This window comes from Oncorhynchus mykiss, chromosome 2 (assembly GCF_013265735.2).
Source record: "Oncorhynchus mykiss isolate Arlee chromosome 2, USDA_OmykA_1.1, whole genome shotgun sequence".
NCBI lineage: Eukaryota > Metazoa > Chordata > Actinopteri > Salmoniformes > Salmonidae > Oncorhynchus > Oncorhynchus mykiss.
In genome coordinates this window covers 25,666,861-25,691,847 of record NC_048566.1, presented here as the reverse complement: position 1 = coordinate 25,691,847, position 24,987 = coordinate 25,666,861, and the positions used below count along the sequence as shown (strand labels likewise).

The following is a 24,987-nucleotide window of genomic DNA, read 5'->3' as shown; positions in this document are numbered from 1 at the left end:
TGTGTTGTGATGAGATGTGTTTGGCCCTGAGGTACAGACCTGGGTTCAAATAGTATTGGGTTTCTTTCAAATACTTCATCTGCTCTTGATTGAGCCTGCCTAGCGCAATGTAACCACTGGAATACTCAACACAGTGCAAACCCTTCCCAACGGGCTCTCCAGACTGAAGCAATTCACTCTTTCAAAGTATTGGAAAGAACACAACTACAATATGAACCCAGGTCTGCTGAAGCACAGTCCCAGGCTGTCACTAGTTTGTTGATTTGTTGGTTGGTTAACCCTGGGGGTTGCTGTGTGTTCCTGGTGCCACTAGCCCCAGAGACCTGCAGGAGACCATGTTCCCCTAGTCTTGATGAGTCCCTTTGGGGACCACTCTGTTTGGGAAGAGGATGTAAGGGCTCACTTGAGATGGATGGAGTGTGACATCACCAATGTGCCAACCAGCATCACTGTGCCATGGGAGAGAGAAACACACAACTCCCATGACGACATGAGGAACCAACAACGATTGGGTCATTCTCTGTGCACCTCCAGTCAGACCGATATGAAGAGAGGACTAAAACTGAGCCTTTGTCAGGGTTTTAGAACAGCTGTGTGGTCACTTAGCCACTTGTGGAAGGTCTGATGTTGTAAACAACAATGAAATAGCTGTCTGACATTTCAGCACCATGAATAGTGGGAAAATATGGTTTCTGATATTTGGAGTTCAGCACCACATTGTAGTGGACAGCGTATTGGCAATGCAACATCACTGGCCACTGAGAATACCCCATTAAATGAGGGAATTTAATGGGGTATATACTCAGAATTCACATTTTTTTTTTACCTTTATTTAACTAGGCAAGTCAGTTACGAACAAAGTCTTATTTTCAATGACGGCCTAGGAACTGCCTGTTCAGTGGCAGAATGACAGATTTGGTTACTAGTCCAACACTCTAACCACTAGGCTACCTTGCCACCCCGGTTTGATGAATACGCTCAACTAAAGAATGGTTAACAATATAACAGAGAAATGAACTACATATGTATTTAAAGTGATTTCCTATTGGGTTAGACATGCAGTTATTGTTGATGTATTGTCCAGTATGCTACAACAAAGACCTAGACCAGGCCATCAAAAACCTATTTACCTGTAAATGGAAGTTAGGATGGCATTATAGCCACATGAAGTACTGTAAAATGGGTTCACACAATAAAACATGTTTTCCAGCTGATTAATTGTATATTCCGTACACAAATATAATCTCTTTAGCTTTTAAATGGTTCCACCAATAACGCAATCTAAATCTAGGGATAAATAATGAGATGTAATAATAACTTAGATTTGCATTATTATTATTATTATTATTATTATTATTATTATTATTATTATTATTATTATTGTTGTTATAACCCCTTGCTATTGTTTGTTTTTGGGTCATTTCTGAATTCCAACTCTATATTGCAATAACCTGGCCAAGCAGAAACCTGAGCAGCACGGCGTCTGGCTCACAGATAACCTTTCATCCCCATTTTCACTGCGTTTTCTGCGCTCTTGCTCGCTAACCGCGGAGATTTAAAGGGGATTTGGAATTAAATAGCTGGTGTCTGTAACGTGGTGGGGGATTTGACTAGCTTTCATCCGTTTTTATTCACCGCAGCGCTCTCTCTCTTTTCCCGCAGCTCATCGCTGCTCGGATCGTGGTCTGCCAGGGGCTGCAGAGCCGTGCCTATCGACTCATTCAGCACCAAATGCGTGTGTGACAGACTCTCTACCTTCGCCATTTTAGCACGGCTAAATCCTGACATGGTAAGTCCGACAACTTCCTTCATTCTTTTATGTTAGGGTATCCGAATCGAGGTGCTTGTGTATGTATCTCACGGGTTTAGTGGAAAAGGGCGTCATTGCCATTCGGTATCAACAGCACCCTCGCGCGCGCCCGCCCTCTCTCTCTCTCCTCTCTCTTGCTTGCGACATGCAGATGCCATTCAGCAAGTGCTCAGTGTGTTTTCAAATAAATAATTTGGGCATCTTTCAAGTCGTCCCACCGAGCAGAAAAGGGAGATTTGTGTCGACATGACACATTGTAGTCGAGGTACATTCAGTTTATATATTCCAACTGCAAAATGACCGTGTTGACTATTGATTTGCACACATTACCTGCTGAATAAGAAATTGTTAGTCTATGTGAACAATTATTTTAGGGTTTTAGATAAGCTATTATTATAATCATGATCAGAATCCTTGCATATTTCATGTGAACCCTGTCCAATGTAACAAATGAATACAAATGAAATAATATTTCCCTGCACATGTCTCCATTGGAATGCTGCTATGCTCCATGCATGCTGCCTAAATATTATCAAATGATGCAATAACATATAATGGGGCTGAAATAACTGAATAAATCATAGATAATCACTATTTGATTCCAGCTGGAGATAAATAGGTGTGTTGATATGACAATATCTTTACCAAACCCTGCAGAATTCCAGTGATGGCTCAAACCGCTCAAATGTGGCCCAGTTTCTGAGGCGAGATGAAAAGCCCAGTACTGTCATTGTGAGGAAGTGTTCATTCAGAGCGATTAGTTATTATTAGACTGGAAACTGCCTCTGAAGCAGTTGTTCACTAGTTGCCCTGGTAACAGCATGGACGGGCACCAATGGTTCTTAAAGCTATAGAAGACCCTATACTAATTCACCACCACAGCCTTTGTGCTGTGTGGCCTAGATAGAGGGAAGGGAAGAACGCCTAGATAGAGGGAAGGGAAGAACGTCTAGATAGAGGGAAGGGGAGAACGCCTAGATAGAGGGAAGGGAAGAACGCCTAGATAGAGGGAAGGGGAGAACGCCTAGATAGAGGGAAGGGGAGAACGCCTAGATAGAGGGAAGGGGAGAACGCCTAGATAGAGGGAAGGGAAGAACACCTAGATAGAGGGCAGGGAAGAACGCCTGGATAGAGGGAAGGGAAGAACGCCTAGATAGAGGGAAGGGGAGAACGCCTAGATAGAGGGAAGGGAAGAACGCCTAGATAGAGGGAAGGGAAGAACGCCTAGATAGAGGGAAGGGGAGAACGCCTAGATAGAGGGAAGGGAAGAACGCCTAGATAGAGGGAAGGGAAGAACGGATGGATGGATGGATGAAGGGAGGGATGGAATACCATTAATTTACCCCTCCTGGGCCAAAATATTCAGACAGATGCGACATTTACTCGTTTCAGATATGCATGTGGTTTTTATATGGCGGTTCCAAAATGCTACATCAAAAGAAGGGGATAAGGATGAGAAAATGTGCACCTGCAAGCAATGGACAGGCTTGATTTGATGGGTCTTAGGAAAGCAAAATAAACACGGCAGTCTTTCGCCCTGAGAATCTGCAGCTGTGTGTTTGATGTTCTGTATCTCACTCTTCTCCCTCTCTCACACTCCCGCCGTCTTCCCCTCGTCCATCCTAGAGCTACGATTATTCAGCCAGGGGGGGATGATCTTGGAAATGTGTGTTTGTGTGTGTGTTTGTGCACCTCTGCAAGATGTTTACAGATCATCACTTGCTATACACACACAGAAGCAGTTGCTATCCTTATTACACACAGCTGCACACGTGCATACGGTTACACATACGACACACACACACACACACACACACACACACACACTGTTTATTTGGCGTGTGCCTGTGCGATGGGCAGCAGTCGTAGTAGCATCATGTGTTAATAGCACTCCGCAAGTGATCGCTGCTTCTCCCTGGCAGGACACAGTGTTATCCTCCCCCTCATTCCTCCTTCCATCTCTCTACCTCTATTTATCCCCCTCTCTACCTGGGCACTCAACAGGCCGTTTCACAGCAGTGTCGCAGTCTGGGGGCTTTTAGATGCCCTAAGGGAAGCATATTGTCGCAATTATATTCACCTGGTACTGTGCCAGGAGAGAAGGGCACTCCTTTTCCTCCCCCTCTCTCTCTTCCTCCCATTCTTCCCCCTCCCTCTCTTTCATCTTCTCCCTCCCTTCTTCCCTCCTGCCATGCTAGTGGGGTTGTGAGACAGCCATGGATATTGAACTAGCTAATTATTCCTGCAACAACACTTGCCACATTCTGAATGGCGCATCCCCTCTCCTCTCCTCTGTCTGCAGCTAGCCTCATACAGCCCCAGAATGACAAACACCCAGTCTCTCACTGTCTCTCCTCTACCCCTTTATCCCATCTTCCTCTCCCTCCTGCTTAGTCATTTTCCCACATCCTTTTCCTCTGCTGCTTTCTCTGCCTCTCTCTCTCTCTCTCTCTCTCTCTTTCTCTCTTTCTCTCCACATAGTAGGTCTCTGTCCCGCCCCTTTATCACTCACTCTCTTCATCTCTCCTCTCCTGTCTTCTGTAATGTTACCACGTTCAGTCAGTCCTACTCAGCTGCAGGCTGTAGAAGGAGAGAGAGAAATTCACTGCAGTCTTATCAAAAGGCTCAAACTTGAACCCAGCAGGCTTGTGTTTTTGGGAATAGGATGAATTAGTGTGTGTGTGTGTGTGTGTGTGTGTGTGTGTGTGTGTGTGTGTGTGTGTGTGTGTGTGTATGAGAGACAGACAACTATTTGTTAGAATGTCTCGTGGGTTTGTGAGTACGCAGTTCATACACCTACAGACCTGCCTTTGAAAATGTAATCCATAGTAGACCTCTAGATAGTAAGACATAGATCAATTAACTCAGCAGAACCACAGAACAGCTTTGTGTTTCCCATTATATCAGAGAGACTGTTCCTCATGCTGTAGCTACACCACGACTCATTCATTGATTCATGTTCATTTAGAAGCTATCCTACTTGGGTTTGAGTCACATACAGTCAGACACAGAGTTCAGTGAAATGTCTTAATCAAAGCCTGTTAGTCTGACTCTACAAACTAGACACACCCAGGCTAGGTATCATTGAACTACTAGTTTCCATGGTGATTCCCAGAAAGTCTTGATGGTTGGACAGCTGTTAACACGATGATACTGTATGTATACCTGTATATCTGCATTGATACAGGACAGCAACCAACAAATCAAGACCACCATTTAGCCATTGAGAGACTTACAGTTGAAGTCGGAAGTTTACATACACCTCAGCCAAATACATTTAAACTTAGTCTTTCACAATTCCTGACATTTAATCCTAGTGAAAATTCCCTGTTTTAGGTCAGTTAGGATCACCATTTTATTTTAAGAATGTGACTTGTCAGAATAGTAGTAGAGATAATTATTTATTTCAGCTATTATTTATTTCAACACATTTCCAGTGGGTCAGAAGTTTACATACACTCAATTAGTATTTGGTAGCATTACCTTTAAATTGTTTAACTTGGGTCAAACGTTTCAGGTAGCCTTCCACTAGCTTCCCACAATAAGTTGGGTGAATTTTGGCCCATTCCTCCTGACAGAGCTGGTGTAACTGAGTCAGGTTTGTAGGCCTCCTTGCTCGCACACGCTTTTTCAGTTCTGCCCACAAATGTTCTATGGGATTGAGGTCAGGGCTTTGTGATGGCCATTCCAATACCTTGACTTTGTTGTCCTTAAGCCATTTTTCCACAACTTTGGAAGTATGCTTGGGGTCATTGTCTATTTGGAAGATCCATTTGCGACCAAGCTTTAACTTTCTGACTGATGTCTTGAGATGTTGCTTTAATATATCCACATCATTTTCTTGCCTCATGATGCCATCTATTTTGTGAAGTGCACTAGTCCCTCCTGCAGCAAAGCACCCCCACAACATGATGCTGCCACCCACGTGCTTCATGGTTGGGACGTTGTTCTTTGGCTTGCAAGCCTCCACCTTTTTTCTCCAAAGATAACGATGGTCATTATGGCCAAACAGTTCTATTTTTGTTTCATCAGACCAGAGGACATTTCTCCAAAAAGTATGATATTTGTCCACAAGTGCAGTTGCAAACCGTAGTCTGGCTTTTTTATGGTGGTTTTGGAGCAATGGCTTCTTCCTTGTTGAGCAGCCTTTCAGGTTATGTCGATATAGGACTTGTTTACCTGTGGATATAGATACTTTTGTACCTGTTTCCTCCAGCAACTTCACAAGGTCCTTTGTTGTTGTTCTGGGATTGATTTGCACTTTTCACACAAAAGTACGTTCATCTCTAGGAGAAAGAACGCGTCTCCTTCCTGTGCGGTATGACAGCTGCATGGTCCCGTGGTGTTTATACTAGCGTACTATTGTTTGTACAGATGAACGTTGTACCTTCAGGAGTTTGGAAATTGCTCCCAAGGATGAACCAGACTTGTGGAGGTAAAAAAAAAACAATTCTGAGGTCTTGGCTGATTTCTTTTGATTTTCCCATGATGTCACTGAGTATGAAGGTAGGCCTTGAAATACATCCACAGGTACAATTCCAATTGACTCAAATGATGTCAATTAGCCTATCAGAAGCTTCTAAAGCCATGACATCATTTTCTGGAATTTTCCAAGCTGTTTAAAGGCACAGTCAACTTAGTGTATGTAAACTTCAGACCCACTGGAATTGTGATTCAATGAATTCTAAGTGAAATAATCCGTCTGTTAACAATTGTTGGAAAAATGACTTGCCTCATGCACAAAGTAGATGTCCTAACCGATTTGCAAAAACTTTAGTTTGTTAACAAGAAATGTGTGGAGTGGTTGAAAAATGACTTCAACTGTATATGCACCCTATCTGAAGGCAGTTTTAGGTCAACTCTGGGATAGTGTAGCCTCTTCCGGATGGAAAGTCTCTGTCTCTCTCACTAGGTGATTGCACTGTACGCAATTCACATCACACATCCTAGCTCTGCCATTAGTGGAGACTCTCTGTCTCCACTAATGGCAGAGCTGGGATGTGGGATGTGAATTGCGTACAGTGCAATCACCTAGTGAGAGAGACAGAGACTTCCCATCCGGAAGAGGCTACACTATAAGAGGCTGTAAGAGTTACTCGGTCTCAGCGGACATTGTTCCATTTGGCTGCACTCGTAATCTTTTTCCTTCAGACAGAGAGAGAGAGGGGAACTCACCGCAGTGCAGATTAATCAAAGGATTTAATTAATTTGGCCCTCTAGCACACATCAAACCTGGAAACAAGACAGACTATAAACTCCAATTATCTTCTGCTTGAGGGTGGAATGCCCAACCATAGAATAGACGCCCCTCCTCTTCTCCCCCCCCCCCCCCCCCCCCCATATCCCTGTTATAAGACTGGTGCTCTCCCTTCCATCTGCTTCTCACCTCTAGCTACCCCAACACAACCTCAACCCCCCCCTGGCACCCCAACCCTCCATCCCTATCCCTTTCCATCAGACCCATTCACCTACATCCACCCCCCAACACCACCTCTAGCAAACCTTAGCAAAGACAGCTGCCCTTAGAACATGTTTCCTTTTGGAACACATGACACGTTTTATCAAGCTAGTCTTCTAGAGTAAGCAGACTTCATTAAGCAACACTCCTGAACATGGGCTTCTTGAACATCCTCTAGTCTACAGGTCACACCCACATGTTGGATTTGGCTCGCTGTTAGCACTGCTGTGTACAGCACATAATGGTATATTGAGGAACGCAGTCAACACACACGCCTGGCCTGCATTGGGAGAGTGGCATGCCCAGGATGACATCCATGGGAGCCTGCAGGCTCCACTGCTCCCTCAGATAGATACACTGTCTGCCAGCTAGATGCTTTCACTCTGTTCAGGCCAAAGCAGGGAACACTCGTCAGTCAGTGCTGCTAAGCATGTATGAGTCAAGTCTGGAAATTGTGTCGGAAATGCACACACACACGCACGCACGCACGCAGACGCACGCAGTCTCTTAAACACATATACACACATACACACACACACCAGTGAGATGCATAAAGCAGACGCAGGGTCAGTGGGTTGCTGGAGCCTTCCTTCCTTCCCTCACTGCTGCTGCTGCCACGCTACCGTACCGACATCCTGCATCACCATGGCAACTAAGATAATGGCTGCTGCGGGAACATGGAGACGGCGACCTGTTGTTGTCAATGCTTTTACAGGAGGTTTGATTATCTTGCTGTGTTTCATAGTAGAATGTTTGACTCTGGCTGAATCAGACTACACGTCTGACAATATAATCTGTCAAAATGTGCTTCATGGTCTTCAGCTAAGAATCTGTGTAGTGATTCACCTTGGAGTCACCTTGCTCCATATCCAGCCAAGGCCCAAACAGCAGCCTGCCTGCCAGCCTCTCTCCAGCTCCCTGCTCTCTTTATCAGATACCAGATATACCTACCTCTGTACACGGCACTGCGCATGTCTGTGTGTGTGTGTGCGTGTGTTTGGGGGGATGGGGGGGGGGGGGCTGTTTTAGCTGTGTAGTCCTGAACCAGGAGAGTGGAAGAAAGAATATTTTCCAAAATTAGGAGAAGAAGACAGCTTCTTTACGTTTATTTTACAGTCCTAACAGTCTGTTTGTTGACTGTATGTGTGTCTCCTGCAGAACATGGATAAAATGCAGCTTCCCTCTGTGACGCTGATGGTGGGCTGTGGAGTCTCCTCTCTCACCTTGCTGCTCCTCATCATCATCTATGTGTCGGTCTGGAGGTGAGAACACACTGACTCTGGTCTTTTGTTTCGAGTGGTATCTGAGTAGTTACTATGTCCAGCTGACCTGTATTAGGCTGGTTTGGTTACACATCCTCCATAGTTGCTTGAACCGTGCTGGAAAGGACAAAGTGGACTAAATCTGAGCCAGCCTACTGCGGTTCAGGTTGGCTTGATAGTGTAAAAAGGCTAGAGCTTTTGAACCGTTTAAGTGAAGGAAGTATGGGTGTGGTTGTTGATGGTTGACGGTCAACTGGGAAAGGTGTGGACCCCTCAACATGTTGTCTCTCCTCAGGTACATTCGCTCCGAGCGCTCCGTCATCCTCATCAACTTCTGCCTCTCCATCATCTCCTCCAACGCCCTCATCCTCATTGGTCAGACGCAGACACGGAACAAGGTAAGAGCCAATGAACAAGCTGTATCTCACCACGTACTCTCTCAAGGTCTTGTAAAGATGCTTTACTCACATCTCTCCATCTCTTCTTCTCTTCCCTGTTCCCTCTTTCAACCCCTCTCACACTCTTCTTTCTCCGGCCTCTTCTTCAATTTCTCCCTCACTCTCTGTCCCTCTCTTCCTATCTTGTGTTCTCTCCCTCTCTCAGGTGATCTGCACGCTGGTCGCTGCTTTCCTGCATTTCTTCTTCCTGTCGTCGTTCTGTTGGGTTCTGACAGAGGCGTGGCAGTCATACATGGCCGTGACTGGCCGGCTGAGGAACCGCATCATCCGCAAGCGATTCCTGTGTCTGGGCTGGGGTGAGGATGCTGGGGGGGGGGGGGGGGGGGGGGTCAGTTTTATCTGTTTCTCTGTCTGTCCATCTGTGTGTCCGTCCCATCCCTTCCCAGTACTGACCCTTCCCCCTCCTCCTCCTTAGGTCTACCTGCTCTGGTTGTGGCAGTCTCTGTGGGTTTCACCAAAGCTAAGGGATATGGCACCGTCAACTAGTGAGTCTGCTGTCCCTGATATTGTTGCCTTGTGTCTCCCTTTGTCTAGACAAGTGTAATTCTGTCTCTCTCTCTCTGTATCGTTCTTTCTGTGTACCTCTATATCTCTTTCTTCTTCTAAACCTTTCCTTATTGGATTAGCTAACTGTTTAAAGAGCATTTAAGACGTGATACAGAATCCTTATACTTGGGGGTTGTATTTGTGTGACCTGACTGCTGGTATCTGACCTGACCTCTTCCTCTCCTCGCTCTACCCCTTTTCTCATGCCATCTTTCTTTCTTTTCATCTGTCTTTCTCCTTCCTTCTCACCTGCTCTTGGTGTCACTCTCTCGTCCTGCCTTTTTCCTTTCCTCCTCCTCCCTCTCTTCCTCTTTCTCTCTCAGCTGCTGGCTGTCTCTGGAAGGTGGTCTGCTTTATGCGTTTGTGGGACCGGCTGCCGCTGTAGTCTTGGTACTTCCTATCTCTCTGTCTCAGCCTCTATTTGTCTGAGAAAACGTTGTTGCTTTACTGATCTGAGATGAACATTTAGCCACAGAAATATGTCAGATACTGTAATGCTTATCTTGCCCTAACCATAAACTTACCATTTTGGCTTAATGCAGTCAACATACTGTCCTACTGTTGGTTTTAGCCAGTCAATAGATTGCACATTATCTTAACTAACATCTTCATCAACCATGTATAGTCATCAATGGACCCTATGTGCAAGGTTGCTACCACTTGACTAACTACATGTTATTACCTTGGCTTAGCAGTTACAACTTTATATATATATATATACACTGAAGGTTTGATATGTAAAGCTATTGTGTTTACGTGTGGGACTGACATCATTCACATGCATGTATCATACTCTATCATTTCTGTAGTCCCATGTCAGACTGACAGAGTGGTTGTAGAGTTGTTCTCTGTATCTGGCTGCTTCGTTCACATCTCTCTTTTCTCTCTGACAGGTTAACATGGTTATCGGGATTCTCGTATTTAACAAACTGGTGTCCAAAGACGGAATTACTGATATGAAACTGAAGGAGAGGGCAGGGTATGCCTTATCCTACCACACATCCATCTCACTGGTCCACCAATCACCAGCCTGGGGGCATACGCTTGGGGGCGGGGCTAGCGATGCCATTGGCTCTCGCGTGTAGAACGCAGGGATCTAAGAAAGAGTCCGATGAGGAAATTGATAAGAGCAATTTCAAGGGGGGGGGGGGGTGGGGGGGGGCAGAATTTAGAAACAGGGGAGATAACAGAATAGGAGCACAGACAAAATGAGAGAGGGAGAGAGAGTAAGAGAGAGCGAGAGGAGAAATATAGTGAGAGCAGAGAGAGGGAGGGATGAGAGATATAGCGAGAGCAGAGAGAGAGAGAGGGGGAGGGGAGAGTGGGGGAAATGAAAAGGAGCAGATATTGAAAGGATTATGTGAATGTTTTCATAAGACACAGTGATCAATGATTGGAAGATTTGTAGAGGATGAGGTCTGACAGAGGGGGATCGAAGAAGAGAGCAGCAAGGGAGGGAGGGTGGGGAGGGAGATATAAGAAAAGGGAAGATGAGAAAGAATGCAGTGGTTATCAGACCCTCTCATTAAGAAACAAGATGGCGCGTCAGTGCTCATCTCATGGCTATCATATTGGTTTCATTATACTCTGCCATATACTGTATGTTGCTTTTACACATTCACTCAGCTTCTCTTCATTTGCAGGTGTTGCTATATAATGTACATTTCTGTATATCCATCTTTCTCTTTTATTTTGTTTCGTTGATTGTTTTATATGGAAGGGGAGCAGGGGCCCTATGGGTATAGAGTAGAGACCTCAGAGATCACTCAAAGCACACGATAATGTCATGTGTTTGATTTATTGTACGCCGCTAATGCTCTCTATGTCCATAGAAATGTGTTTATTTTCTGTTGCTTTGTTAGAAAGGCTACTCACTATAGTATGAAACATACTCTGTCTGATACTGTGTTGTGTTGGAGATTTTACTACAGCCATTTGGGCATTTCCAAGATCCTGCTGAGACGGGATGGAAGGTTTTCAACCTACTTCAACCATGTGTACTTGCTTTAAAGGCTGCCTTGTTTATTCTTACTACTGCTACTTAATACATGTGCAGTTCAATACACGCCAACATTGTGAGAGGTTAGTCCCTATATAACCCCAGGGTTGACCTTTGACCTTTCGGTGTACCCTGCTCCCCCCTTTTCGCAGGCTGCTGTTCTGTGCCCTCATTGGCGATCGTTAGTACATACAACTGTGTTGTTGTTTATTTATGTATTTATTTTCTCTGAACAACATGTTTGCCTCTCTGCAATGATCTATTCTTGAACTGTACAAGTTTGTTTCTTGCTGTCTGAAACGTTCTCTTTGAGTTTGCACAGAATCCCCCCCTCTCTCACTCAGGGCTTCTCCTCTCCAATCAGGAACACCTCAATCTCAGCTCCCCCTTTCCACCTCGTCACTGATTCGGTAAAAAATCTGCCTCGCCCACTGTTGTTGACTGTATTGGCTATCAGCCCTGCTCATGGACCACCCACTAAATCTCCTCCCCTGGCAGTAGTGCTCTCTGATTGGCTTAATATCCCCTCCTTACACTCTGATTGGCTTAATACCCCCTCCTCACACTCCCCAACTAGTAGAATTGTAGATTGTCTTTCCCTGCTATCAATATCCCAGCTCCCATCTAAAACCAGCCAGACAAGAACTAGATGTATAGAATAACTATAAACATAAACTGCAGTGCAAAATCTAGAACACGGTTGTGATCCATAGATCTGTTCAAAGTAGTCACATTACTAAGATACAGAATGAATAGTGACAGAAGTATAGGACATGGCACAGAGTAGTATATGACAGGGTGTGTGTATGTTCGTGTGTGTTTAGATGAGTGAGTCTGTGCTTTGGCCTGTGTGTTTGTGTGCATTCGATTACACAGTGGGTACTGGGGGGTTGTTTAAGGATTGTTTTACACCGATGTTACGCAGCAGACCACTGGGCTATCAGTGATGCCTGGACCGAGGGGAGAGGGGGCAGAGGTGGCACAAGAAGATGGATACATACACAACACAGTAGGATAACATGGTATTATCTGATATTATACTCACTGTTTGGGCCCCCTCTGCTCCCTCACAGCTTTCGCAAGGATCAGGTTAAGCATACTTGGACTGAGGGGTATAGGGACTGTAGGAAGGGGGCAGGGTGGCACTGCAGAGTGGATACGTGGAAAACCGAAGGGTGTTAGCCTCTTTGCCCCCTCGCATGCCTTTCAATACCTAACATGTTTAATCAAGATAATTAATGATCGCTAGATGATGCGCCTAATGAGGCACGGCGTACCGTGGCTCCGCTCTCTCATATCTCTGAGATTTAAATGTACCCTCGCTGACTGGCGAGGCTCTCTCTCTTTCCTCCACCCCTAAAATTAGAGGCTAATTGGATGGGAAAATGGAAAGACAGGAGAGTAGAGGACAAGACAGGAGAGAAGAGGAAAGGCCAACTGTAAAGCCATCCAGGCAGAGCTGGCGGGGTGTACTGTTTTCTTGTTCTTCATTCCAGGAAGTGTTAGCACTGTGTTAGGAGGTTGCTGTTCAGTTACTTTAACCCTAGTTGTCACTATACAGACTGGGTCCTTCCAGACTCACTGGAAAAAAGTGGCAATTGTTACAGAGTGGACGATCCAAGTGAAAGAAATACCAGTAAACTGGGTAAGCTTTGTACCCTTGTTTGTCGACTGGGAACCACAGGATATCACCTATCTAATCTCTTCTACCCACATTGTTGAGACAGAACAACGAAGTGAGCATTTAGCTGAAGAGTATTGCTTGTTTGATTGAAGACCTGGATTTGATTTGAGCAGGTCTATGTGTCCCTGTGGATATGGGTGTTTCCTACTCAGCTTCATTCTCTCTCACTGAACTCTCTCTGTCATCTACACATCATAAAGACAAGGGAAATGGTGTTGTATTTCAAAAGCTACTGATTGCTTTTTAATATCACAGCCTATGGCAGAAGGGGGGGGGGGGGGGTGTTGGTTGTATTGCCTTTTTTCTTGAAATGGAATTTGTTATAATGTGATTTTTAATCCGTCTGTCCAGCGGCTATATGGAATCGATGGTTTAATTGTTGTTTTACGAGCGGCCATTTTGTGACACTGTTCTTCTCGAACTCTGTTTCTTCTAGATGTGTGTTTCTTGTGGGAGTATTTTAATCTAATGAAACAGCTTTCAAGCCATTGTGTTGAAGTAGGGATGGACAGTTTATTGTTGCATCACGTCCTGATAATAATCTCAGTAATCACATACCCTCTCGTGTATTATTGCTGTATTATTTCTCAGACAGTATGTCATCCATGATGAAGAGGCATTGTAGAGATTGTACTCTGTCTCTTACTTCCAGCCAGGCATCCAGGCAGAGAGAGGCAGGCCACAGCCACACTGGGCTTTGTGATGTGATGAGAGGAGATTAGATGACAGCACAGACACTGGAGAAGTGGGGTGACACATAAATAGACTGCTAGATGGGAACTGGGATGATTCTCTACAGTATTCGTGGATTACAGTACCAGTGGAGAAACAGCTTCTCAGGAAATCTTTAGAATTCATTGTCTATCCTTTGTGTTGTTCAAATGCAGCCATGCAGAAACACACACTCAACGTACACACATTCAAAGATATACACCTGGTAATGAACACACATAAACACACTGTTAATTGGTTAATTGGAGGCCTGTCACGACTCACTACTTTGAGTTCATTGTTTGTGCGTGCGTGTGTTTGAGTGTTTGTGTGTGTATGTGGGTGCTTGCATGTATGTACATGCCTACATGAGTGTGTGTGTGCATGTGTGTGTGCGTGTGTGTGCGTGAGAGCATTAGCAGGGTGTTCAGCAATGCCTGTATAAAGTAATCAGTCTGACCAGTGAGGCGTAGGGAGAAATAACCAGGGGTGAAAATATTCACAGCAATTACATTTAGGAAGCTAAATAAACAACGCAACTGAGACGCAAAGCATGAATTGGCACATGAAGTGTCTCTAATTAGACATTTGCTTTATTCATTTATAAGAATACCATCATTATTTAGCTGAATGCACGTAAATGAAGGATTCAACAATGTGAATAATAAGATGAAGAAGGGAAATATAATGTGTATTCATGCCAGTGCACATACAGGTGCCTGGCCAATAAGAATCGGACCTGCACAAGTTACACATGTATCTCTCTTCTTACATGTTGGTCATTTAGCAGACACTTAACCAGAGTGACTGACTGGAGCAATTAGGGTTAAGTGCCTTGCTCAAGGGCACATTGGCAGATTTCACCTAGTCAGCTCAGGGATTCGAACCAGCAACCTTTCGGTTACTGGCCTAACCTCTGAACAGCTTGGCTACCTTAACCACTTATGAATCATATTTTGAATCACTAGTTTGAGCTACATCATGTGCAACAGTGTCACTGCACTTTTCTGCACAGACTCAAGATGATTCGAATAATGCAGTAGTGTCTTTGTTGACTTGATTATCCCACTCACTCGGTGTTGGTTAGGATCCCCTATACGTTTGTTGTGTTCACATATAGTAGGAGCAGTGATCAATCATTGAGGAATAAATTAACCTTTAGTGACATATCCACCCATGTGGTTGTGTATCTTGTCCGGCCCAGCCCCCACACATACCCCTTAGCCCTGAGAGAGAGAGAGAGAGAGAGAGAGAGCTAGAGAGAGAGAGAGGGAACTGTGACTCACTCTGAGTGTAAGTTTGTGTGTGTGTGTGTGTGTGTGTGTGTGTGTATTTGCATCTGTGTGTATTATGTTACAGCGTGTGTTAATTTGACTACTTTGCAGTCAGATGACAGTACCACTGTACAATATGACGCTCAAATGTGCCAAGTGCGGAGTTATCTCGTCGGCTGACGTTTCTACCACAGCTACCAGTAACGCCATGTTAGTCCTGCTAATTATTTACCCACATATTCTATACTGCTTTCTTTACCTCTGTTTCCTTTACCTTGATATGCCTCCTCTACTTCCTCCTCCTCTTGTTTATATCTTTTTGTTTCCCTCCTTTTCGTTTCCTCTCTTCCCCTGTACCCTCGTGAGAATCATTGGGAATTAGTTATACAGTGCTGTTCTTGTAAGATATGGTGTGTGTGTGTGTGTCTGTGTGTGTGTGTCTGTGTGAAGCACAGACAGCAGAAAAGCAGCTTTAATATAGGCCAGAGTAAAAGTGCAAGGCTCAGTGGCTTTCAGCTATGTAATGCCCCCAGGCTATGGGATGGATACAGTGACTCTACATCTGTATCCGCATGGAGGAGGTTTTCATGGGCAGTGCACTTGACTTATCAATTAGTGTGTGTGTGTGTGTGTGTGCGTGTGCGTGTGCGTGTGCGTGTGTGTGTGTGCATGTGCTTTGGGTTTCTGTTGCCAGGCCTGCCAGGCCTGTGTAGCTATATTTTATGTAATGTGTTATTCAGTGGGAGTATGTCTGAATGCTTGGATCTGTTTTAAACAACACCTAGAAACCTTTCATTCCATCAACTCAGGACAGAGTTAACAAGTGGACATGTAAAACAAAGACTCTGAAGAGTTGAGGAGTTAGGGAAAGAAAGACATTGTCCTGTAGGAACATATGGACCAGAAGACAAGTCCCTGTCCACTTAATCACACCTCTGCCCTCTGCCTCTTGCGTTTGTCTTTATGTTACGTTTCTTTGCTTCATTTCACTTTTGTTCCTCCTTTACTCACCTCAGCTCCTCCTTTTCCTGTTGCTCTTGGTCTCATATGTTTTATTGACACATCCTAAACGTACATGCATATTGTATATGTCAGTTATGGAACATATATTTCAATTGATTATGGATGTATGTTTTTGTGTGTGATATTAGCATATTTACGGTAGCTACTGTAAGTATATGTAAAACATCAGGCTATATACCTATACCTTGTTATAGGTTTATTATACTGTACATAATCATTTCAACAACGAGGGCAACATGCAGTACATAGATGCCTTTTTTAGGAGTAGATATTGTATGTATTAAATTTGACATGCTTCTATTGTAAATACAAAGTTGCATGTAGTTTTTAGTATCATTGAATCCCATGTCTGTAATGCTTACCCTGGGCTGCTGTTCCCCTCCCATCCTCCAGGGCGTCGCTGTGGAGCTCCTGTGTGGTTCTGCCTCTCCTGGCCCTCACCTGGATGTCTGCTGTCCTGGCCATCACCGACCGGCGCTCCTCCCTCTTCCAGATCTTGTTCGCTGTGTTTGATTCGCTGGAAGGCTTCGTCATCGTCATGGTGCATTGCATCCTGCGCAGAGAGGTAAATCATTCTTCACCCGGTTGTCACTCTGACACATTTCACCTTGATGATACTGTCACAAACTATTTTTTTATTTGTTATTTTTAATATGATTATTTTATTTGTTATTTTTATTGGATGGTTGTTGAGGCCCTGTGCTCCACTAGGAGCTAAAAGGGAAAAGGTTGAGCAGACAAAAACCTGACCATGACATTGAAAGGTCATGACCTCTGTGTTTATTATGGTGTACTGTAGGTTCAAGAGGCAGTGAAGTGTCGGGTAGTGGACCGCCAGGAGGACGGGAATGGAGACTCAGGGGGATCTTTCCAGAACGGACATGCTCAGCTTATGGTAGTACCAATGAAACGTTATTCTTCATCTTAAACAATGTCTAATATACTTGTATATACTATGTATTACATGCTCTTTGTTAACAGGTTTTCTGTACATTTCTTTTCTTCGTTAGACTGATTTCGAGAAAGACGTCGACATGGCTTGCAGAGGAGGTAAGAGTACCGGCAAAAAAAAGAGTGAGTTTATGCAGTCTGTTCGTCTGTCCGTCTGTCCGTCTGTCCGCCTGTCTGTCTGTCTGTCAGACCCTATACAACTCTCTCTATCCATGTGGATTTTTCTTTGCGTTCTGTCATTCAAAAGTTACACTTGCTTTTCCCTCTCTGCTGCACGCGTATTGTGTGTTAGCAGCACCCTCCCATTCCACTCCTCTCCGCCCGTTGTCAGACCAGCAGCCGGCCCTTATGAAGCACAAAACACTGTTTTGACATGAGATGCACCACATTACTGCAGCATAACGCAATTTAGCTCAGCCATTTGGCAATAGGGCGGTGGTGTGCGAATCAGTGCTGAGCAGTAATATGAGGATAAATAGTGTTGTCTGAGTCTCCCACATCTTCCCCCACATCCACCGGCAGGCGGGCCGGCCGTGCTATAATTAAGCACCCACCAACAGTGCAGCATCAGATAGAGGCTCTCCTCTGATATCCGTTAGGAGACGAAGGGAATCTGATTATCTCCCGAGACAGGATATCAGGAAAAGCATCTGGAGCAGAAACGCCATTGAGACGCGAGACACAGCAGACAAGCCCACTAAGGAGTGAAATGACTTTTTCTTTGTGTGAGTGTGTGTGGAGCGGTGGGGACTGGGGAGTGATTGTAAGATATTTTGTCATGCTGACAGGAAGTTGTCTGATGCTGTTGTCTAGCCCTGTGCTCAATAGTGAGATGCACACCACAGCAAGCCAGCAGTTTCAGTGAAACAGGGTCACGGCGTAATCTTCAAGCTAATGATCAGAAGTTCAAGGAAGGCAGTAGTCACTAGTTCAATCAACAGTGGGAAGGTTTGCACTCATTCTATAGCATGTCCAAGTCTGGGCATCTTGAGAGTCACCCTCTCTTTATCTCTGAGTTTTGCGTCCTCTCAAATCTCTCTCTCTCTCTGTCACTCCCTCTCCTTCCTCCCTCTCCCCCCAGGTACTCTGAAGCGTTCCTCTCTCCAGGGTGATGAGAAGCCATCCTCCCAGCCCCTGACCCTTCAGAAGGGCTCTAACTTCAACACCATGCCTGCCAGCATGGCCAAGGTCCACCTCCAGAATGTGGCAGACTACCCCAGTCATACTCTCACCCTGCGCAGGGAGAAGGGTGGTGCCACCAAGGGCATCAGCACCGAGCTGCCGGGAGCCAAGTCCATCTACATCTGTGACGGGGAGCTCTTTAAACAGCTGGACGGGGAGCTGTCTCCACGGGGGACAGGGGAGGCCGGGGGGCCTGAGGGCACAGGGTACATCATCCTGCCTAACAACAACAACACTGGCACCCTGGGGCGGCCCGGAAAGGGCAGCAAGGAGGACACGACGGCCAAGTACAACATCAGCATTGAGCAGCAGATGCCCCAGACCAGACTCATCCACCTGGCCAACTCGGCGGGGGTGGAGGGCGTCCCGGGTTTCGCGCTGAAGAGCCTGCCTGCAGACTTGGTCAGTGTCTCCTGCTCGGAGAGGGAGTCGCCCGTCCACAACATGCAGAACGTCTCCGGAGAATCCCACATGACCAACAGCATGTGTGAACAGGGTGATTCTGGGAACTCTGGAATGATGTCCAAGAGCGAGACCGTGTCCACGCTCTCCATGAGCTCCCTGGAGGTAAGACACACACACACACACACACACAGACACACACATAGACACACATACAAACACACACAACCCCATGTTCTCACCAAATGATGGGACAGGTGTTCCTGAAATCAGCCAGTGCCGTTTCCTGTCAGTATGTGGTGGCACTGTATTCATGGCATAGAGTTTCTGTTGCGATATATTTATAGTCGATATCCTTTTCTGTGTAGTAACAGCACTGTAGTGGCAACATGTACTGAAATATCCCTATCTTTACTGGCTCGACAGAACACCTAGATCTTTAAAAAGGTCAGGTTTTAGTATTCTCTCCTTGACTGTGCCAGTCCAGTGGGGGAGCTCAAACTCAGACTGCTACATTGACCAGCACACACCCACACACAGCTAGTCGTGCCAAGCCAGCCAGTCAGATAGGCAGACAGTCAGACCTCTCAGCCTGCTGGTGTCTTTTCACCTCAGGGCCAAACTCGCTCCCCTCCCAAAATGCTGTTCATGCAAGGTCGCGGCTGCCAGGGCAACCAACAACCAACCAGCCTGAAGGTCAGGCCTTTCTTTCTCTGCTTGCTGACAAAGGTCACGCGATCACAAGCTGTTTACTGCAAGGATTCACGCCAAGGGTGTCAGTATGAACCAACATGGACGCTCAGTTTTTTCATGAGTCACTGTTATGACTGAGAAACTTTCTCAGTCGTTTGAACTGATTTGAAAATAACAGTGAGGAAGACATCACCATTTTGTCTCGTCAGACTCACACAGCATATAGATGACAGCAGAATGTGTCTTTTAATCTGTTCCTCATGTCTTTCTCCAGAGACGAAAATCCCGCTACGCGGAGCTGGATTTTGAGGTAATTTCAGACTTCTTGACTGCATTTCTTCTGACATAATGTCTTGCTGGTTTTGACAAACTGTCTCTAATGTCTCAATTCTGCTTCTAAAAATCCACTAGAATTGACATAATCCCCTTTTCTTTATAATGATGGTGCATGGGACTGCATAGCAGATCATATACAGTAGTCTATCTAAGCTTTGTAGACATCTGTGGTGGATGAATGATTTTTCTATGATGGGTGTTTTTTTATTTGTTTGGTCCATGTAGAAGATCTTGCACAAGCTATGTTGTAGTTTAAGGAGGGTTGATGCTGATGGTGGATTTTCCTATGTGATTGTCTCATTTAGAAGATCATGCACACACGGAAGCGTCACCAGGACATGTTCCAGGACCTGAACAGGAAGATCCACAGTGCAGACCAGGACAGGGCGTCTCCGCCTGGCGATGGGAAGGCAGGGAAGAGGTGGAGTGTGTCCTCAGCAGGCAGCGACAAGACCATCATGAGCGTACGACACACTGTCTCTCCCATTATCTCTTTCTCTCCTTCTGTCTGACTCACTCTCTCTTTCTTCCCCTTCTCCACCTTTTTTTTTTTACCTTTCTCTTTTCATGTCTCCCTCTCCCACTCTCTCTTTTTACCATTCTATCTCCATGACTAGCACCTCTCTCTCTCTCTCTCTCTCTCTCTCTCTCTCTCTCTCTCTCTCTCTCTCTCTCTGTCTCCTTGTCTCTGTCCCTCTCTGTCTCTGTCCCTCTCTGTCTCTCTCTCTGTCTGTCTCTATCTCTCTCTATCTCTCTCTCTCTGTCTCCTTGTCTCTGTCCCCCTCTCTCTCTCTCTCTCTCTCTCTCTCTCTCTCTCTCTCTCTGTCTCCTTGTCTCTGTCCCTCTCTCTCTCTATCTCTCTCTCTCTCTGTCTCCTTGTCTCTGTCCCTCTCTGACTCTCTCTCTGTCTGTCTCTATCTCTCTCGCTCTCTCTCTCTCTCTGTGTCTCTCTGACTCTGTGTCTCTCTGTGTCTCTGGGTCTATGTCGTCTCTCTAGCTCTCTTCTCTCTGTGTCTGTCCTCTCTATCTCTCTTCTCTATCTCTCTGTCTCTGTATCTCTATCTCTGTCTCTCTTTCTCTCTGTCATCTGTTGATGATTAAGTTTGTTCTCTGGTTCACCTGTTCTCCTCTCCTGTCCATCCCTCTATCCAACAGGACAAGCAGCAGACACCCAGTAAGAGAGCCTGGGAGGGCATCAGGAAGACCCAATCTCCCCCATCGTGGATGAGGAAGGACCTGGAGCCCTTGGCGGCCTCTCCCCTGGAGCTGCAGAACGTGGAGTGGGAGAAGGCCAGCGCCACCATCCCTCTGGTGGGACAGGAGCTCATGGACCTGCAGACAGAGGTGTGAGACTGAGACAGAGAGACAGACGGAGAGAGAGACAGAGAGCAGCCAACCCCGTCCCCCAGCCCAGCTCTCAGACAGACAGACTTCGTCCCTTCTCGCAGCTCCACATCTCAATCTGGGAACCAACGACCAACGATCAATGACCAACGAAATGGGCAGTGGTGAGACAGAGACAGAGAGAGAGAGAGAGAGAGAGAGAGAGAGAGAGAATGGCCTGATAAATGGGGGGAATGAGAACAGGTTTGCGGTGCATTTTGTTATATTTTCTTATTGCTGCTGGAATCAGTTTTTTGTTTACTATGTCAGAAAGTCATATATCTGGTCTGTTATTATCCACATTATTACTTCACTGGACACATACTTGAGTCCCTCTCTCCTCCTGGTAGATCTCTGTGGATGGTTAGCCATGTTTGGTATTTGGGTGGTGTAGGTAGTGTAGATTAAAAGGACAGACTGCCTATGGACTCACTTCACCAGCCTGCTAACAGATCACCTGGACCAGCCATACAGTTCATGTTCCAACCAAACTACATGTCCAGTACATGTCCCAAACACGCCTAGGCAGTGGAGGAGGCAGACTGCTGGACCATAACCATGTGCCTCTCCATGCCAACTAAGAGCCCCCCCCCCCCACCCTCCACTGCACTGTCAGACAGTGTCCCCACCCGCTTGACAGGAAGGGAGCAGACCGATGACATCACAGTCAGTCAAAGGGTGGAAAACCCTCCCATTGGTGGGGGCCATAGTGACATCAGCATAGACCAACAAGGATGAGATATCTCATTTGCGGATGCCCTTAATGACATCACAGAAAGCCGAGATGGCCATATCTCGTTGGTGGAAGCTTCTATGACCTCAGCAGAAGCCAATGAGACAGTGTTTTGATTGGTTGATTGGTTGCTTGGTGTACAAGCAGGCTTGGTACATTTGTGGCAAATATAATTCTGCTTGTTCGGTAAATGCAGGTGGTAAAAAATGAAGGACACTCATGTCACAAAGTATATAAAGAATGATGCTTAATAATGACAATGGAAATGAATAAATATAAAAATATATATGATAAATACTGTATAGGACATGACAGAGGTTGTGACTCTGCAGTATGGGGTTAGGATTAGTTGCACACAGAGAAAGCACAAGGCTCTTTTGGAGTCCTGTTGTACAGCAATGTAATTATTTCAACAGAGTTCTACAGAATGAATTTTAGCCTATAAATATCTTTCTTACTGTGCTTGGGAATTATTGTTGTCATTATTATAATTATGACCATGATTATTCACATTACATCTGCGTCCGAAATGGCACCCTATTCCCTATGTAGTGCACTGCTTTTGACCAGGTCAAATGACAGGAATTAACACCAGGTTAAAAGTAGTGCACTATATAGGGAATAGGGTGCCATTTCGGACACATATTATGATTCCCCTCCCATCCTTTTCAGGGTACTGGAATATGAGTGTTCTGTAACTCCATGTAACAGTGTGTGTTTTGGTATCACTGACTGTCACTCCCTCCTCAGATCTGTACGTGTCTGACATGAACCCTGGCCTCTGTCCCCTGACCTTTAACCTCCACCGCCCCTCCACCTTTTTAGTTCACAGGGGTTGACTCTTTGTTAATGTACAGTTTTCAGAGCACAAAATGAATGTGTCACATTTCTAATAAAAGTATATCTATATAATAAAGTATCAGTTGTCCTGGTGCGTTATACTGACAATATTCATAATATATAGCCTATTTAAACGCCTAGAGACCGCTGTGTAAATCTAAATTACATAGCAAAAAACTCCCCATCAACATCAGTCAGTTGAAACTAGACATATCTGTTTTGTTGCATTGGATGCTTCTCAATCCACCACTTCCCCCAGTGTTGCACTTCCTCATCTGTGGTGAAAGGTGGCAGAGTTAGAGCGTGTTTGTCAGACCATACCTAAATGGATCCTAAAATTCAAAATTCAAATCAAGAAGCATGACCATTTTAAAACAATTCCACATGTCAGCATAGCTCCCCCCCCGCCCACGCCCACCCCCCTCCCCCAATGTTTTAGACTCAAAGGAATTCATCTCCGTATTCCCCTATAGTTTTTGTACTGTCTGTTTAAAAAATATTCCATGAATTGACACCAAAATTTGTCAAACCACAAGGCATCCAACGCAATTACCTGTAGGAATATTGAGGGCTGAAATTGTGTGTATGTGTGCATGCTCATGTGTGTGTGTGTGTGCTCATGTGTGTGTGTGTGTGCATGCTCATGTGTGTGTGTGTGCGTGTGCTCATGTGTGTGTGTGTGTGTGTGCATGCTCATGTGTGTGTGTGCGCTTGCGCTCGCGTGTGTACATGTTCGTCCATATGTGTGTGTGCTCGTGCTTCCGCTTGTGTGTGAGATTAGAAATGGGAAGGCGTGTGGCTGTAATGACCTAAGCATTATTTACAGCCCCTGTACAGACACCCAATCTGGACAACAAGACGCTCGCTCGGCTAATAAAGATTAAACTGCTCGTAAATAGCCCAGGCAAATAAAAATGATGTGTGTTATTATTAGATTTAAGGAATACATCAACGGTGGAGGCAAATAGAGGATATTACTCCATGTCACTGCAGAGCTGCTAAATGTCCTCTCCCTAATTATTGGGCTATAATTTATTCATTCATTTATTCACAATGGATCAACTTTAGACATTTTAAGTGGGGCAAATCCAATGGAAAGGGTTTTAGGGGAATACTGTCCAATACAGGAATGTTTAAAAGGTATGCTGGACTGCTGGACTAACCACAACTTATCTCTTAGGAAAATAAGGAGTTGCATCAAACTATAAACACAAAAGTCATTAACATTTGACCTGATCGAAATATTACCAAGGTACAGAGGCCCAGAACCCAGTAGGTGTAGGAGTTGTTCCCCTCTATGCAGAGGTTTGTTCTCCAAGCCCTACACTCCCTCCATCCTCCACATCTCCACTCAGAGAGAGGAGGCCAGCTGCACAGTGGACCGAACTCACTGAAACACGACTCCAAAGAACAGCATCTGTCCTTCCACACATGGACAACAAATCAATGGGCAATGTTCCGCTCCCTGATTCTCTTCTGTTTTAGCTTTGTGTTTAAAAAAGTTTTTGGGGAATTAGACTATTCATCTGGAATCTGGAGTTTTGTCTCCCTCCCTCCTCCCCTGTGGTTGGGCACAGATGATAATTTATTTTGTGTTTTTCAGAACAGGGAATGTATGTGCAGCAGTGTCACAGGGACTCAGAGAGAAGTCGGCACTGATTTAGGCTGACAGGGTCCAACAGCCGACCTACCTCAAAGCCCAAGGCTGTGTGTGTGTGTGTGTGTGTGTGTGTGTGTGTGTGTGTTACAAACACACTGACTCACCTTCCTCTCTCCTCTCATCTCCTCTCTCATTCACAGCCAAGCCGCCAAGCCAAACTTTCTTCTCATGTAAAACCACCCTACCATTCCTGGTTCAAAATGCAGTGAACAGGTTCTCCAAGTATTACAACCCTTACAAATGACTCTGCTAGACCTTTGCCTGTCCCATATACACATTAGAATGCCTCCAATGATCCAGCGTGAGCCGCAGTCTTGTTAGAAACCTATAGTACCCATCATTAGTGTCCATCCATAGATATTAGCCTCACATTGTACATTAGGCAATCAGCAGACATTAGGTTCAAATTAACCCTCATTATACTACGGAATGGCATTAGGTTTTAATGTACTGAGGATCAAATGACAGGAGTTAACACTGGCCACCTATGGACTCTCAGAGAGCTCCATCCTCACTGAGGCCAGCGGAAAAGCTATAGGAGAGATGGATTTAAAGAGCTGGAGGAGAGGAGAGAGGGAATAG

At 45.3% G+C, this 24,987-nt stretch overlaps 1 protein-coding gene across 6 annotated transcripts in view; it reads left to right on the top strand.

Annotated features, from left to right (window-relative positions):
* LOC110539098 (adhesion G protein-coupled receptor B1) overlaps nt 1-22,822 on the top strand; it is a 121,234-nt gene extending 98,412 nt beyond the window's left edge. For 3 of the 6 annotated variants that reach the window (XM_036943525.1, XM_036943534.1, XM_036943516.1), the window contains 15 exons: nt 1,663-1,789; nt 8,427-8,530; nt 8,826-8,928; nt 9,134-9,284; nt 9,404-9,473; nt 9,858-9,924; nt 10,428-10,513; nt 15,314-15,412; nt 16,619-16,790; nt 17,025-17,120; nt 17,236-17,299; nt 18,258-18,925; nt 19,728-19,763; nt 20,095-20,253; nt 20,945-22,822. In XM_036943525.1, coding sequence (XP_036799420.1) covers nt 1,663-1,789; nt 8,427-8,530; nt 8,826-8,928; nt 9,134-9,284; nt 9,404-9,473; nt 9,858-9,924; nt 10,428-10,513; nt 15,314-15,412; nt 16,619-16,790; nt 17,025-17,120; nt 17,236-17,299; nt 18,258-18,925; nt 19,728-19,763; nt 20,095-20,253; nt 20,945-21,139 — 2,197 coding nt within the window. In that variant the 3' untranslated portion in view covers nt 21,140-22,822. The remainder of the gene's footprint in view (nt 1-1,662; nt 1,790-8,426; nt 8,531-8,825; nt 8,929-9,133; nt 9,285-9,403; nt 9,474-9,857; nt 9,925-10,427; nt 10,514-15,313; nt 15,413-16,618; nt 16,791-17,024; nt 17,121-17,235; nt 17,300-18,257; nt 18,926-19,727; nt 19,764-20,094; nt 20,254-20,944) is intronic. The other 3 variants (XM_036943560.1, XM_036943551.1, XM_036943544.1) reach the window with 2 other exon arrangements.
* The last annotated feature ends 2,165 nt before the right edge of the window (nt 22,823-24,987 follow it).